The sequence below is a fragment of the Gymnoscopelus microlampas genome (assembly GCF_963454915.1).
Source record: "Gymnoscopelus microlampas genome assembly, chromosome: 13".
Lineage (NCBI taxonomy): Eukaryota > Metazoa > Chordata > Actinopteri > Myctophiformes > Myctophidae > Gymnoscopelus > Gymnoscopelus microlampas.
The window spans coordinates 34,902,544-34,919,532 of NC_139950.1; the positions used below are offsets into that span (position 1 = coordinate 34,902,544).

The window sequence follows — 16,989 nt, forward strand, 5'->3', positions numbered from 1 at the left end:
ACGCCTTCTCCTATAGATATTTAATTACATTTTGGTGCATGATGACGGTGTTTCATTCAGGCATTAACTTCGCTCTCAATACCAACTCACTTTTTTGTGAAGGACCCTGGGATAGATATTTTATTATTCTATTTGAGAAATGGGCAAATTAAGTTTGGGGGAGTTTGATGTTGACCTGAGGACAAGAAACTGTAAAGGTAATATACTGTAAAGGTAAACCTAAAAACACTGTCTGACTTTAGCTTTCATTTATAATTTTATACCGTCTCCATGAGATGCGCCGTAATCGATACAGAAGTTCAAAAGCTTTACTGTGAGCAAATCTGGCCCTGGGCACTCTTTTTGATTCACAGAGATAAGCAACAAAGTAAATAAAAGATAAAAGGGGCCTGTTCAAATATTGATAAAAGGTGCGGAGAGTGTGAGAGAACCTTTTTTTTTGGCAGGTTTCTGTTCGCTTCCGTGGTCCTAAAACAGCTACTATTGCATTTAAGCTCTCCTCCAACGCGCTATCATATCTGCAGCCAGAAGATGATGGACAGCACTTTAAGCACAACATAAATGATGCCCTTAAATGGGATTGATTTAACCTCAGCAGGGCAATGAAGATTGATTGCACAGAATGGGAGCAGTCGCAGTAACTCACGGGCCGTGCTGTAAATACATAGTTGCATGGGCTACTGGAACACTACCGTGTAAAATTTAAAGGCCAGTAGGACAGGCTTCATTTAGTTCAATTGGCCACACACTTGACTAAATAGTTAAACACAGAGTCATCCAAAACCTCAAGGCTCTTTTACGCCGCTACACAAGCTACAATGCATAATTTAACATTAAACACTCTGCTCCAGGCATTTAGCACTCACCCCACGACCACTGCACTTCCCAGAGCACTCATGCACACCAAACACGCTGACGTTCTGGCACTGGCGATTCAGGCACATCTAGAAAAGGGAAAAGCAACGTTAAACATGTTTAAGTGGCTGCACGTTTTTAGCAACAGCAAGTATTGCCTCAGGGAAGGAAAAGAAACTTGCATTATTTATCTTTACCATCATTTAATACTGTTAAATATGTCTTCTTACCATGCCCTCTCCACACTTAGTACCGGCCAGGACCAGCCCAGGGTCAGGCATGTCATCACCGAGGTAGACATGGGTCCCTCGACACAGAATGCGTCCACCGTCTTGAAGGGGGATGTTGGTTTCTATGGAGACGGCATTTGTTCCAATCACTGGTCGGTTGGCACCTCCCTGGCACTGAATTTTGCCACACTTTGCATCCCTGAGTACAACACACATATGTATGTACATACAGTAAGCATGTGTGTGCGCATGTGTACGCACGCGCACACACACACACACACACACACACACACACACACACACACACACACACACACACACACAAAGCAACTAGCAAACTAATGGACATATTTAATGAATAAAGCCCAGAGTGTGAACATGTGATATTATCTCAGAAGTGTAAGAGTAAATGTCTAATTGTAGCCAGAGATGACAGACTATTGAAAGGGAGTTAATGACTGTTCTGCTTCAGTCCCCCAGTCATTAAAGCAATTACATCAATTAGCAAAGCGCTTGATAAGAGAACTCACCCAAAGGGTGAGAATCTTATGATAATTAGCCAACAAAAATAGCTCCATAAGTACTTGAGATGGTAATTAGCTGCTATCTTCTTAATATTACTTTTTTTTTACCCTAGTAAATTCTTTGTTTTTGAGATCAGAATCCATTGTGTAATGGTGGTTGCTGACGATGCTACTTAAGCTTAACAGTGCTGCTATGCAGTCATTTCTCTCTATGCCTTTGTAACGGCATTCTTGATGCAGCCATTACCTCGATTCGCATTTGGCAAAGGAGCCTTTGGAATCCTTCCCGCAGTTCCCATATGGATCTCCCGCGGAGTTGACCCTCTCGAAGCAGACCTCTGGGGCGGGCTTGGCTCCTTGCATGGAGATGGACAGACAGTGAAAATGAACCAAGGTGAAAGCACCCAAAAACCAGGGTCGGCGAAATGATTCTTAAGCCTGATTTATACTTAGTTGCGCGCCGAAAATGGCAGATCTACGAGCTCACAGGCGCACCGCGACAACAGCGTGTTGTGAGCTTGTAGATCTGCCCTCTTCGTGTGCGACACTGGAGGCCGTTTCAACTAACCTGGTCCCCACAGCGTGATGCACTGCTGCTCATGGGTCTGACAGATGCCGTTATAGCAATGCCCGTCCACGTTGTGGCAGACGTGGCCGTCATGCAGGTACACGTTGGCGGGGCAGTGAGGGCTGGTGCCGGTGCAGAACTCTGGCAGGTCACAGGAGTTACTAGCCTCCCGGCACGGTATGCCAGCCAGTTTAAGCTGCAAAACGTGCAAACACACACCAGAATCAGTGTTGCCATGTTGCCAATAATCATATCAGGGTTAATGTCTAAGATCTACAAGCTCACAATGCGTCACAGGACAACAACTGTAAACTTGTAGATAGACTATTTTCGGTGTAGAAATTTGGTGTTTGGTGTGTAGAGAGAGATGAGCAAACCGACAATAGAGCCCTGTGGGACTCCAGGCAACTAAGTAAGGTATTATGATTCAAGGGGTTAACTTCAGTTATTTGAAAATAGCCACGCTCACTACAAACTCAGTGAGCTTGCACAACTGCCATTTAGGAAATCTTTTGAAAAAGTTTGAAAAAGAGAAACATTGTGGAAATATGGACATCAGGGTTAATGTGGTTAATTATGTCTTACAGCACGGGGGTCCACGCTCTTTTCATGGCAGAGGAGAGGAGGGACCTCACTTTCCTTCCAATCTAAAGTCTACACTGAAACGTGATTAATAGAAAATGAGCAGCTTCAAAGAACTTAATCAACTCCAGCAAATGTCCCATTTTCAAAGGGGAGGCACACATCTGAGAACTTCATTGAAAGGCATTTACATGTCAAAGGAACAATCACATCTTCAGCAAGAGGTAGGAAACTTAGAAAGAAGAAAAAGCCTGTTGAATTAAATTGTAAAAGGCAGGCGGGCAGGTGATAAATTGTATTAATCAAATCACAAGAGAATAATACTCTCAGTTAATTACCAAAATAGAAATCAGAGATAAAGATTTTGTTCTTGCACTTGAGTGGATATCTACTGTCTGACATAGCCTTGGAAATGCAATGTTCCCATCCCTGCAAAGTAAACATGCCAATGGAGCTAAAAAACATGATTTCCACACAGCTCAGAGTAAACAGAATGGTCTGAAAGGGCAGGTGAGATGTGGAGACAGTGAAGAGAAAAAGACAGAGGTGCAGAGCTGTGTGTGTGTGTGTGTGTGTGTGTGTGTGTGTGTGTGTGTGTGTGTGTGTGTGTGTGTGTGTGTGTGTGTGTCTGTGTCTGTGTCTGTGTCTGTGTCTGTGTCTGTGTCTGTGCGTGTGCGTGTGCGCGTGCTTATGTTTTATAGAGACATCGTGCGAGTAAGCTTGTGCACTCCCGGCGTATTAATGCACGGTTGGGGAGAAGGTTGTATAATAAAACGTGTTTGGAGACAGAGAAAGCAACAGAAAGGTTGAGACAGAGATGCTTCCTTACCCTGCAATCCTCACAGCACTGTCCGTGGGCACACACAGCGTCTCCTTTCAGGGTGCAGGTGGTGGCGTTGCAACAGGGGTTCATGCACTCCTGAGAGAGACATACACAAAAAACAACACATGGACCCCATCAGCGTTAGCCGATATCTTCTCTCAGCACATGATACTGCCGTGGAGGACCATGTCAGGTCAAGCCTTCTGGGATGGACGAGCACGTTTCCTGTTGCCCACCGACCTCGGCGACCCCTTTGAGTTTTGAGGGACATGGCAACATTAGCCAAGTGCTGAGAAATGCTCGCTCTTTGTCAACGCAAAGGGCATGTGTGGCCCTGAGGCTGCAGGCTCACATGTTTTGGATTTGGGGATTTCAAAAGATTTCTGGACTTGTGTGAAGCACAGCTCATTTGATGGGATGCCACCTCCCCCCCCCCTGTGTGCATCGAACCAGTGGGAGGCCTGAGGAGGGGAGAGAGGCAGACAGAAATCAATTGAGGCAGTTGAAAGAGTGGGTGCATGGGTGGGCTTGGCTGAAGTGGTCTCGAGCTGAGATTTGATGGCGCTAAAAAGATAGTGAGCGAATGCAGAGTTGGCAATTTACAGCATGGAGAACCTGAAGTTAGCATGAAAACGGATCTTGATTGCGTGCAATGGCAGGATGAACTGGCCGGTGGCAGAAGTCGAAAAAGGCAGATAAGGGGAAGAAGATGGCCGTGAAACACCACAAGGCAGACATTGTTAGATGCCTAACAAGTGCATCCACAATGTTTTGTGCACACACAACACCAGCATCACACTTAACATCTGATGAGGTGTTGACAGCTGAGGACTCGGGGCTGAATTGGCTGAGGATTTCAGCCTTTTAACTATCAGTTGATGGGTGTTTTTTATGGGGCCAACTCATTTCATTCTTCACCCTGACGTCAGTCTATTGTTTAGAATTATGAGTGAAGGATGCTTTCATCTCCCTGTCCAAGTGGGCCTATCGCCCGAACCGCACAAGGTCCATTGCCATGACATCAGGAAGGTCATGGAGAAATCATACCCAGTTGTTGTTGTTCAATGGAAATGATAGAGCTGGCCTGTATGAGGCTCCATGATTAGAATGCTTTTAAACCACTTAAACCCTATATCTAGTTTACCGGGGTCCCTTAGGGCCCTCTTGTTCCATTCCTTTTTTTACTCTACATCGAATCAATTTTCCTCAAAATAACAGATCTTAGACCTTGAAAGGCTTTTGTGCCATGGCAACCGAAAATGTATATTATTATCTACTATAAAATGAGAAAACCGCTGTCCGTCTGTCCTCAACCATTTTTATCTTCAGTGTACTTACCAATCGTTCTGAACATGCACACGGGCATTAACCATTGGCGTATGAAGAGAGTGACTAAGCCAATTATTTACCTCCCCCAAATGTAAGCTCAAAGTGGGGTGCCCAGACCCCACTTTGAGAACCACCGCTCCACTCGATCAAAGAATCCAGTCTTTATTCTGATATCTTGTTCCATGTGTGTAGCTTCAGCTACTGAATCAATGATGCAGTGAAGGCTACAAAGGTAGAGCGGGAACAGAACTGAGCGGCTGCAGGCTGGATGCGGTTGAAAATACAAACAACTACAAAATATTCCCCCAACCGGTCAACAGTTCTCATATTGCCAGTGGTGGAAAAAGTATACAACTGTTTTATTTAAGTAAAAGTATCAATACTGCAATGTAGACTTACTCTGTTACAAGCAAAAGTACAAAAGTATTGGTATCAAAATGTACTTAAAGTACCAAAAGTAAAAGTACAAAAATGTTTGAAAATAGCAGATCTACAAGCTCACAACGCGTCGTGATGCGACACGTTGTGAGCTTGTAGATCGGCTATTTTCAAATAGTCTAGGTATAAAATATGGCTAAAGTGGTTAATGTACTGACCGTGGGTAGCTACCTGGGATGTAAGTTGGGGCTTGATCAACCCCGGCTGGGTCACCTGGGCGAGGGTGTATGTTGCGAGACCCGAAACAACCTATGACCCCAGGCTACAACACTGATGATACATCCCAGGTGCATCCATGTGATGTTTTCTTTATAGTTAGTGACTCTATTTATAGTGGCTCATAGGAATTAGACTACGTGACAAGCAGGAATAGTTTGGTGACCACCGGAGAGACGGGTGACAGCCGGAATGTAGACGCCATACCGGGAGCAGTATCGGTTAGCGCCCCAGGCTGTGTCTTCCGTGAGGAAGAAGCCCAACAAACCCACGGTGAGGCCTTTAGGAGGGCCATTCCAGCAAACCGCAAGTGGAGCTAATACCATTTGACGGCCCAATCTAGTGGTATCGACCCAAGGAAACATCACGCCAGAAGGAAATGTTTGGATCGGGGCGGTGCACCTGATCTGGCGCAGTGCTCAGGTCCTGGACCTGGTGAGACGAAGGAGGAGCCCGGCCAGGAGACAACCCACAGAGCCTAGTCCCTCCACGTGCCAGAGCCTCCCCGTGTTCAGGCAGAGTACTTCCGGAGAAGCGGACTGAGTGGCCCTGTCTTTCCCTATAGGACTGACCGTGGGTAGCTACCTGGGATGTAAGTTGGGGCTTGATGAACCCCGGCTGGGTCACCTGGGCGAGGGTGTATGTTGCGAGACCCGAAACACCCTATGACCCCAGGCTACAACACTGATGATACATCCCAGGTGCATCCATGTGATATTTTCTTTATATGTATGTTTTATATAACGTAATAATTTATATCTGCAAAGTAACTAGTAACTAAAGTTTTCAAATAAATGTAGTATTGTAAAAGTACAATATTTGGATCCGAGATGTACTGTAGTGGAGTAGAAGTAAAAGTATTGGAAATTGGAAAAACTCAAGTAAAGTACAAACACCTCAAAATTGTAAAAGTAAATGTACTTAGTTACTTTCCACCACTGCATATAGAGCGTCGCAGTTCCCGCCCACTTCCAGTTGCCGGAAGTAAATACTCAATGCATTTTTCCCATTGACTTTTCCGAAAATATTTATATAAATTAATTTAAGCCTAGAATCAAGCTATCCAGGATGCTGGTGAATCATGACCATAAAACGTTTGATTCTGTGAAAAAACTTTTTTGAAAACGGCAAAACAAAGGGTATTTATTAAACATAGTATATCATATCATTAAATATAAAATTTGAAAAATTACAGAAAAAAAGGTTTTATGGTCATGATTCACCAGAATCCTGGATGGCTTGATTCTAGGCTTAAATTCATTGATATAAATATTTTTGGAAAAGTCAATGGGAAAAATGCATTGAGTATTTACTTCCGGCACCCGGATTCTGCGCAACTGCGATGCTCTATTGCCACGTCCAGAGTTCCCAGTATCCTAACTTCTCTTCGTTCTCTTTCAAAATCAACTTTGGCCGACTGGCCTTGCCCTGTCATGATTCTGACGTCTCCGGAATAACACTTTATTATTTTGCTTTGCTGGCTGGGCGCTAAATCAGCCAACACCAAAGTGGGAACGTGAGTGTTTTTGTTGTTGTTGAACGCGACAGCCAACAGACGATGGGAAATTATGTCAAAACTTGAAAGGCTCGGAGTGACGTGTTTCTTTGTTGAGCGCCGTGTTGTGAGTGAAGGGAACAGCTGTCCTGGCAGGGAGGCTATTGGGTGAGGTGATGGTACAGTACCTGCTCTCCAGATGTGCTTGTGATTTCAGCTTCAGTCTCTGCATAATGTAATTGAGAGAGAATTTCGTGAGCACCATAATGCGTCTGTGAGTGAGTGTGTGCTGTACTTGAATCTCTAAGAAGTGAGTGTGAGTGTGTGTGTGTGTGTGTGTGTGTGTGTGTGTGTGTGTGTGTGTGTGTGTGTGTGTGTGTGTGTGTGTGTGTGTGTGTGTGTGTGTGTGTGTGTGTGTGTGTGTGTGTGTGTGTGTGTGTGTGTGTGTAGCCGTGCATGCATGCGTGCATTTCAGAACACCTCACTGACCCGGCCCAGTTGTTTGGATGGCACAGCCAAAGAAAGCTCACTCTCAGTCTCACCCTGATTACACTTTTGTTTGTTTCATTTGTCACACGTTTGGACAGCATGTTTGATTAATGGGCCGGTAAGAAGGAAATGACATCACCGTGGCTGCCTTGTCAGGGCACACTGCTCAGCACATGTTGGAGACAGAGAGAGAGAGAGAGTGATGTAAATAAAACACTCATATTCGTGGGCCTCTGGGGGTTTGCATTGATTTAGACAGTTCTTTTTTACAATTTTTCCTCGCCAACTTTCAGTGCATTAAAGTCTCAGAAACATTGCTGTTGCCATGAGAGAGTTTGACTCTTATGTTTGTTGTGGTTTGTTTTGGGGGGTAGTTACTGTATGAGTCGCTGAGGTTTTCTGTTATTTTGTGGCTGGGTCATGCAGTTATGGTTTATTTTGGTTCATTCGTTTTAACTGTGGTCCACCTCTTAAAGGACCATATTGTACATAAATACAGAACATGTTCCTGTTAATGGCTTTCTTTCTTTATTTTGTGTTTGTTTATATTTTATCCAAAGTCATTAAAATGAACAAACTAAACATCATCATGTCATGGATGTTTGAAATGTGTTTGTAAATCAATATGGTTTCCAGGGACGATTTATTTTATACATTTTTTTTAGAGAAGAAAAATATTTTTACCCCTTTTTTGCCCCAATTTAGCCAGTACTGTATGCCAATTAATTCCTCCCACGCATTGCCATGGCTACTGTGCCCTACTGGATCACCTGCCAGTGAGGACCCCCAACGGGAGGACACAGTGCCTCCGTCCTACTCCTCCCGTTCAACATTCCCTACTGACAGGCGCCGCCTCGGCCTGTAGGAGTACGTGCGGTGACAAAGATCACCCTACCTGCTTGGCTTCCCTCCCCCTAACACGGCCAATTGTGTTCTTTATACTGGCGAGAGAGTATGTTTTACTCATGGCGAGAGGCATGGCGAGAGAGTATGTTTTACCCTCCGTCCGTCCGTCCGTCCGTCCGTCCGTCCGTCCGTCCGTCCGTCCGTCCGTCCGTCCGTCCGTCCGTCCGTCCGTCCGTCCGTCCGTCCGTCCGTCCGTCCGTGTGTGTGTCCTGTCTGTGTGTTACCAGCTAATCTCCGGCACCGTTGGCCCGGTCGCTGCGAAACTGTGCACACACACTCCCTGGATGCCAATTCAGAACCGCTGCCTCAAATTTTTCACATGGGCCTGTTATAGCGCCATCTGGAACAGCTTGCGATTTCCATGAAATTTCACAAACACATTCCCACTAGGCCAAGGAAGAAATGCCACCCCTTTTCACATTGGCCTGTTATAGCGCCACCAGCAGGTCTAATTTAGCAAAACACATTTTTGGAACAAAATGCCTCAAATCATGAATGCAGTGTCCGATTGCTGTGAACGACCTAAGAATAAATGGCACCCTTTTCACATTGGCCTATTATAGCACCATCAGGAGGCCACAATAACGTACCTGACCTGGCGGAGACCTGTGCTCCGAGGAGCACTTTTTCTAGTTCAATATGTGTATAGCCTATTGTGTACGTCCTACACAATAGGCCTGAGTGTTCATTTAACTCAGAGAATGTACAAATAGAACTAAATTGGTCCATTTGTACACTCTTGGATATATATTGGTACAGTAAGGTAAAGCCATACCTCTGGCTCCCCACAGTCACATTCCTCTCCCTCTTCTACGTAACCGTTGCCACACTTCTGTCCGCCGTAGAGCACCTTCACCTCGGGCATGTTGTAGAGACACATGCCGACGCCTTTCTCCAGGCTGGCTGCAAGGTCCTTCTTACTGCATGTACTGAACACTGTCGGGAAGGGATACCTGATGGAGGAAAGGACCAATTAGTAAGAAAGAAAGACAGATACATTACAAACAAACAAACAAACAAAGGAAGAAAGAAAGAAAAAAGAAAGAAAGAAAGGCAAGGAGGCAGGAAGAAAGAAAGAAAGAAAGAAAGAAAGAAAGAAAGAAAGGAAGGGAGGCAGGAAAGGGAGGCAGGAAGGAAGAAAGGAAGAAAATAAATTAAGAAAGGAAGAAAGAAAGGTAGGTAAAGCAACGCAAGCCAAATCTCTCTGTATAGCACATTTCAAGAATAAGGCAATTCAAAGTGCGTTACACAAAACATTAAGACATAATTTCTCAACCAATGGTCCACTATGGCTAGTGGTCCATGGCATAATTACAAAATACATTACAGAAGAGATGGTTAAAAAAAACATTCTGTTTGCAGTGGCAAACAGAATGGCCTTCAGTTGTGATTTAAAAGAACTGACAGAGTTCTGTAGCAGGCTTGCAGATTTCTGGGAGTTTCTTCCAGAAAGAAAGAAAGAAAGAAAAATAAAACCTCCATCATTCACAATCAAAGTAACTGTGGAACGAGTGGACTTGAACGAGAGCGATGAAGATGACTCACACAGATGAAGGCAGGCAGACACCCCGAATGGAAAATAATTTCAATGGTTTACCGACATCAGTGGAGCCTCCAAATCAACACAATCTTTTCTATGAACATGCGCAAACAAACCAACAAATGTGCAGCACGCCAAAGTACTTGAAAGCACTCCGAAACACTTTCTCAAGCGTGCACTCAAAGCCACATCTTCAAAGGACAGGCACTTTAAGTAGTGTGCGCGTGCATATTGGGTGTGTATGCGTGTGTGTGTGTGTGTATGTAAGTGCGTGTGTGTGTGTATGTGTGTGCATATGGATGAGGTCTCCGTATATTGGCTATAGCAATTGTGAAACCACATAATTTCGACCGCATTAATTTTACTCCCTGGGACCGCTTACCTGAAACGCTGAGTAATGTCTAATTTAGCGAGGGCAGAAATTGGATTTCATGTTGAGAATGAGAGACGTTATGAATCTAGAGATGAAACGGTCTGATCTGGCTGTAACAGCTGTGGACCCCGGGGGGAGCGCTCGCTCTGTCTGCGGCAGTGAGATTCTCTGTGTCTATAAACCAAGGACCAGAGAGCAGAAATAAATCGAGCAGAGGAGGAGGAAGACGAGAGAAAGACATGGAACAAATTACTTGAACAAGCAGGAGAGAGAAAACAGAAGGGACGTGTGGAGAGCTGGAAGAGAGAAACACAAAAGATCCAGAGATACAGATGGAAGGGCAGTGATGCAGAGACAGAGTGATGAAGACCTCTAAAGGGAATGAGAGTGAAAAAGAGAGAAAGTGAGGAAAATGTCTACAGTGTAAATTGTAAAAAAGTACCCGTAAAATTGACAATTGCGGGTCAATTAGTTAAATTAACACTCAGAAATGGTACACAGTAAAATCTTTAGTGTTCATTTAACTCTTGTCAAAAACGTTTTGTTTCTTCATATATAGTTTTTACACCCTAAAAGTTAAATTAACACTTTTTACACTCATTTACTGTGTAAGACAAGTACATGTGAAACTCCTTTTGCCATTGTGTCCTACACCGTCACCTGTTAAAGCTAGCCGATTAGACTGACAGTATGAACATAAGGACCACAGCGCACACAGACACACAGACACACTTTGCATGATCTGCATGGACACAGAAATGCTCTGGGGGAATGAAACCATCTCTAAAGTCTGATTTATAATCTGTCGTACAATGGTGTCCCGTGCTGTAAATAGCAGATGTACAAGCTGCTATTTTTTTGTGCGAGACACTGTTAAATCAGGCTTAAGCTCATACAGTCGTGTGAAGTCTCACATACTGTAGTTTGTTATTGTGTCAAACATTTGACTGTATAGTTTTCAAGTTACATTGATATGACATATCTTTTGTCTTTATTTTGTAATACAATTGTCATGGACCTATTTAATCTAAAGTGGTCTATTTGATTTGACTATTTTATATCACGTATGAATATTACACAGTAGATAATGTTTTTAATTATAAACCCATGTATGGTATTTATCGTGGATGATGGTAGTGTACAGTACGTTTCCGTCCGTATGCATGGTTATATGACAGTATACCTTCATATTCCAGCCATACAGGACATTATTTGACTGGGCCGTCAGCAGACATGGCAGTTGTACAAAGAAGGGCAGCTGGCATACAGTAATGCCCCATGTATACCCCATTGTGTGACGGTAAATAGCTGATCTACATGCTCACACACGTGTCGTGAACGTGACATGAAGTAAAAGGTCTCTTTCAGACTCAAAACATGGAACGGGTTTACACCATCTGGCGGGTCTTCTTCAATTGTGACGGAGACCATCATCTGTAATGCTTTCAGTCAACATGACTGGTAATGAATGGCATTAATGTAGTTGGTACTTTAGCTTTAGCTCTATTGTGTAAGGGAGCGTTTGTAATGCTCTGGCTCTGACTGAGAGTAGAGAGGAGGGGGGAGTTAGTGGGGTATTTTATGGTGTCGTCAGTTGCCTCTTTTCATGAGTGTTCTCCTTATCCACTTAGGCACTAGTGACGAATAGCAAACATATCCAATCTACATGCCCACAAAGCCTTCACAATACATTCTGAGCTTGTAGACCTGCTATTTTTGCATCTTGAAACATTTAGAATTTTACAAATAAAAAAAAATCTTCAAAATATGCCTATAATGATGTCATCCCAAAATAGGACGCCCTAGTTGAAAGTGCTTAAGGGGGAGCGGAGATAACAGGAGGTAAAAAAAACAACAACAAAATACCAAAAAGCTGCTTGTTCTCTCCCTGGAGCGGCATGCAATTTCTTTCAAATAAAACAACATAAAAACAACACCCTAACAATGTTGTTTTCAGCCTTGGGGTGAAAACAGCATGGTCCCTTTCACTCAGCACCTCTGTCTGCCTCAGGAGAGTGTCAGCCGCTTGATGATCTGCCCTCATCGACTCCCTTAATCCACCTGCTCTGGTGTTGGAGTCTGTTTACCACCTCATGCTTCATTCATACTCTGTTGTATGCCGATGTCACGTGCCGAAAATAGGCAATCTACATGACAGCACGTTGCATCTGTGACTTTGTGAGTTGTAGATCTGCTATTATTGGTGACCGACACCGTCGTATGACAAAGTATAAATATGGCATATCACATGCCCACAAACACACACATGAACACACAGAGCATCGCTATAAAATAGAGATGTTCTGTGCTGTGCACAACACCCACGCATCAAATCAAGGGCGGACTGGCTATGTAGATCAAACCGGAGCACAGAGCAAAAGGGAAACCGTTGAAAAATTGCATGGGCCTGCCACTGATAACAGAACAGAAGGCATGGTGGTGGATTCCAAACGAGCGGGAAGGGGGGGGGGGGGGGGGGGAGAGAGAGAGAGAGAATATAGAGCGAAACAACGATAGGCATTGCTTAACCCCACGAGTGAGCTTTGTGGGAAACAAAGCAATCTGCTAGGTGCCAGATGAACACCTCTCCTCTATGTCTGACGTAGGTAGGTCCACCTGGTCGGGATCTGGGCAGGGCGGGGGAGGCCTGCAGGGGGGCATCAGCCCTCTCTCATTTTACCCTCTAAGGCCTCTAATTCTCTTCGGGAATATTCTCTCTCTACCCCTCACGCACAGGGGTGCGCTCACTCACACACGCACGCACGTGTGCATGCAGATTCACACACACACACACACACACACACACACACACACACACACACACACACACACACACACACACACACACACACACACACACACACACACACACACACACACACACACACACACACACACACACACACACACACACACACACACACACACACTTCTCAATTCTTCCTCTCACACACAGACACATATACTATACAGTACACAGTTTCTATTATTACAGCTGAGGCCACACACCTGATATGCTGTCCAGGAAATTAGCCAAACAGCCAATATGCGCATGCATGTATATAGCTAGGTTTCCCTGGATAACATATGCTTGAAACCCTCCTAGGTTCTTTCCATGTGTGGTTAGCAACTCTGGTATTTACAGTACCAGGGCGGCTACATGATGTCATCAAAAAGGGTTAACCTATTTGAACCTGGCGTCCCTTGAAAATCTTTAAGATCTTTCAAAATGTAAAAAAATGTATGAAAACACCCAAATAGCTTGTAAATCGGCTATTGGTTAAAAGATCTGCGCAGCCTGCTGCCACTGACTGCCATGCAGCATGAAAGGCAACCACTCAATACCCTGCATAAATAACACATTCAGACACATTTATGCTGTTAGAGATCGAAACCTTGATTAATTAATATGCTGATAAGTGGACCGATGGCCGACAGAGATATACTGGTATCTCAAATCTCAGCCTGTATCATTTGTACTGGTGCGTGTCTCAGAGAATGGATTTGTCGCACATTTAACCCCATTGGATGACAAATTAGAGGATGCGAGGGAAAGAGAGCAGCCCTGATAATATCTGATGAGCTGCAGTTGAACTATGAAGCTGCCCACAGAATGTTGCAGGCATTAACATTTTCATTAGGATCATTTAAAAGGCCAAGTGCAGGAGTCTTCAACTGTCCCTCTTTATCCTCACTCTCCATGTGATAAAATGTTTTGGCTGGGCCACAACAGTAGATCCAGCCATATATACGTGGCTATGTGACTGACTGACTGACTCACAGACTGTGTGATGATCAAGTAGTAATTGTCAGCCGGTTGGCCTAGCAACGGACTAGCCAATCACAGAGCAGTCCTATCTCCATGCTATTGGATGGAGGCTCTGTCCACAGTAGCATGGATATTTTGCAAAACGCATAATGTTTTACCCTACATTTGGGCCTCTCGTCCACACGCATATTTTTAAAAAAGGATTCAAAAGTGAAGGTTTTCAAAAATGTCTGTTTCGGCGGAACCGTGTAGCCATTCAAAATGGAGCTTCTGTGGAAACGATGACGTCACAGCTTATATGACCATTGTTGCGCATGGAAACAACAACAATAAGACAAAGTGCTCCTCGGAGCACAACTCTCCGCTGTTGGGAATGTTGGGAATGTTCTATCTGTATAAGTGTCCTATCCGTCCTGTCTGTATAAGTGTCCTATCCCTCCTGTCTGTATAAGTGTCCTATCCGTCCTGTCTATGTAAGTGTCCTATCCGTCCTGTCTGTGTAAGTGTCCTATCCGTCCTGTCTGTGTAAGTGTCCTATCCAATTGTTACAGTATCCGCCATTTCTCAACCATTTCGTGATTGTTCCTGTCTTACCTCACTCTTACCAGACTTGTGTTGGGAATGTTGGGAATGTTCTAATTTTTATGTTCTAACTGTCCTATCCATCCTGTCTGTATAAGTGTCCGATCCGTCCTGTCTGTATAAGTGTCCTATCCATCTGTATAAGTGTCCTATCCGTCTTGTCTGTATAAGTGTCCTATCCGTCCTGTCTGTGTAAGTGTCCTATCCCTCCTGTCTGTATAAGTGTCCTATCCGTCCTGTCTGTATACTGTAAGTGTCCTATCCGTCCTGTCTGTATACTGTAAGTGTCCTATCCGTCCTGTCTGTGTAAGTGTCATATCCCTCCTGTCTATGTAAGTGTCCTATCCGTCCTGTCTGTGTAAGTGTTCTATCCGTCCTGTCTGTATAAGTGTCCTATCCGTCCTGTCTGTATAAGTGTCCTATCCGTCCTGTCTGTATAAGTGTCCTATCCGTCCTGTCTGTGTACTGTAAGTGTCCTATCCGTCTGTGTAAGTGTCATATCCCTCCTGTCTATATAAGTGTCCTATCTGTCCTATCTGCCAATTATGTATCAGCCATGCAGCCATTTCGTGATGGTTCCTGTCTTACCTCACTTTGACAGTGGCAAAGACACTGTCAAAGTGATGCCATGTATTTATACAGTATTTCACCGTATTGTCACGTGTCACGTGAGGCTTGACCAATCGGTGTGTCATATTTAGAAAGTGAAAACAAAACTCTCCTGCGGAGAGTAATAATGGAGGATAGCATACCGGGTCACTTACGTTAGAACATGTTAGAACCAATTACAAGTTTACAACTCAACTTATCATTGTTACGTCAACTGCACCACTTCACTGGCGAGCAAAGGCGTCTGCTGCACCCAATATTACTTCCAGTATTACGTCAACCATGTCCACCAGATACTACTGTTTTGGATTAAGCATATCTGTGACCTCCCCTTTGCTGTAGCTCAGAGTGGCTGTGGGACTTAGTCACATAGCATTGCAAACCAGAATTGGGGGGCTGGGCGAAACAGTCTTCTTTTGACCCATTTCCAAACGTTGTATCAAAAATGTAAAGGTAGTCCAGAGTTTCTACATACAGTATGTTTCTAGTGAAGATGGAGCGGTAAACAAACAAAAAGGCTGTGAAACAACCTTTTAAATTTGTTTTTTTGTCAGCTTGTGCCGACAGCTTGAAGCGCGTTCCTGATCTGCTGCTGATCGGGAATGCGCTCCCGTGTTCAATGCCTTTCTGCTCACTGATGATCAGTTTCTTTAGCAATTTTTAAAATATTAAAAATACTGTATTTCTTTTTGCCTATAATAACATGCCCAAAATAGAGACGTCAGGTAGAATGTGGTTAAACAGAGGCCCCAAACAATTTCCAAAGTCAACTTTACAACTGACATCTGCATTCCACCTGCAGTACAATAGCTTCCTCTGACCTCACTGACGCAGAGATGCTTTCAGACACACACACATCTCTCACTCTCCGTCACTTAAACAAACTAATAACAAGTCAAAAGCTCTCTCGTGTCGCCATGTAGGTCATTTTGTTTCTTAATAAAGTGGACACCTCTGGGCCTGACGTCCACCCTGGGCTCCCGCTGTGGCTCACTTCTCTGCCCAATGACGCGTGACGCAGCCCTCTGACTGCGGCTAACCATCCAAAGCAAACCACTTTGAACTTTCACCAGTCTATCCCCAAATGATGCAGCTCTATGCTCAACAGCCAACAGTCTCTTCAAAATACCCACAGCAAACTCTTCATATTGCCTTTGTCCATCAAAGCTGTGTGCATTGTCAAGACTTGTGCGTGACACAAAACCCTTGTGGCCATGATCGTACCTGTGTCACTGTCATCTAACTCTCAAACAATAGCTTAATTGTTTTGACTCTCTCTCGCTGTCACTCTTATTCATTCCGTCTCTCATCTCTGTTTCTCGCATGCGTCTATCTTTCTGTTCTTCCACGGAGGAAGATAAAAGACGAGCGAAACCTCTGGTTCCTCGTGCCGCCGCCTGTCTATCAGGACATAAAGTGCCTCTCTGGGGGTTCTCTGCATGTGCCTGCTCCCTGATTGCGGTTGGCAGCGCCACGGATAATCACGTCATTTAGATTCAGTCTGTCCCCCTCTCCATTAGCAAGTCTTTGAGTGCAGAGCATCCCAAAACACAGAGCTAAGAGCAGAGAGCTCATTGTACAGCCACCGTAAAGCCTGGTCATGCTAAGCAACCTTTTTTTTGTGTTTCCAAATGACACAGACAATAAGACAACTGAAATGG

General features: G+C 44.3%; 1 protein-coding gene across 1 annotated transcript in view; it reads right to left on the reverse strand.

Moving 5' to 3' along the window:
- Positions 1-16,989, reverse strand: part of LOC311058450 (disintegrin and metalloproteinase domain-containing protein 12-like) — a 111,871-nt gene that overhangs the window by 18,096 nt on the left and 76,786 nt on the right. The window contains exons 12-17 of the mRNA XM_084075906.1: positions 9,231-9,408; positions 3,589-3,678; positions 2,178-2,373; positions 1,857-1,965; positions 1,086-1,284; positions 867-944 (exon numbers count right to left, since the gene is read on the reverse strand). Coding sequence (XP_083932032.1) covers positions 867-944; positions 1,086-1,284; positions 1,857-1,965; positions 2,178-2,373; positions 3,589-3,678; positions 9,231-9,408 — 850 coding nt within the window. The remainder of the gene's footprint in view (positions 1-866; positions 945-1,085; positions 1,285-1,856; positions 1,966-2,177; positions 2,374-3,588; positions 3,679-9,230; positions 9,409-16,989) is intronic.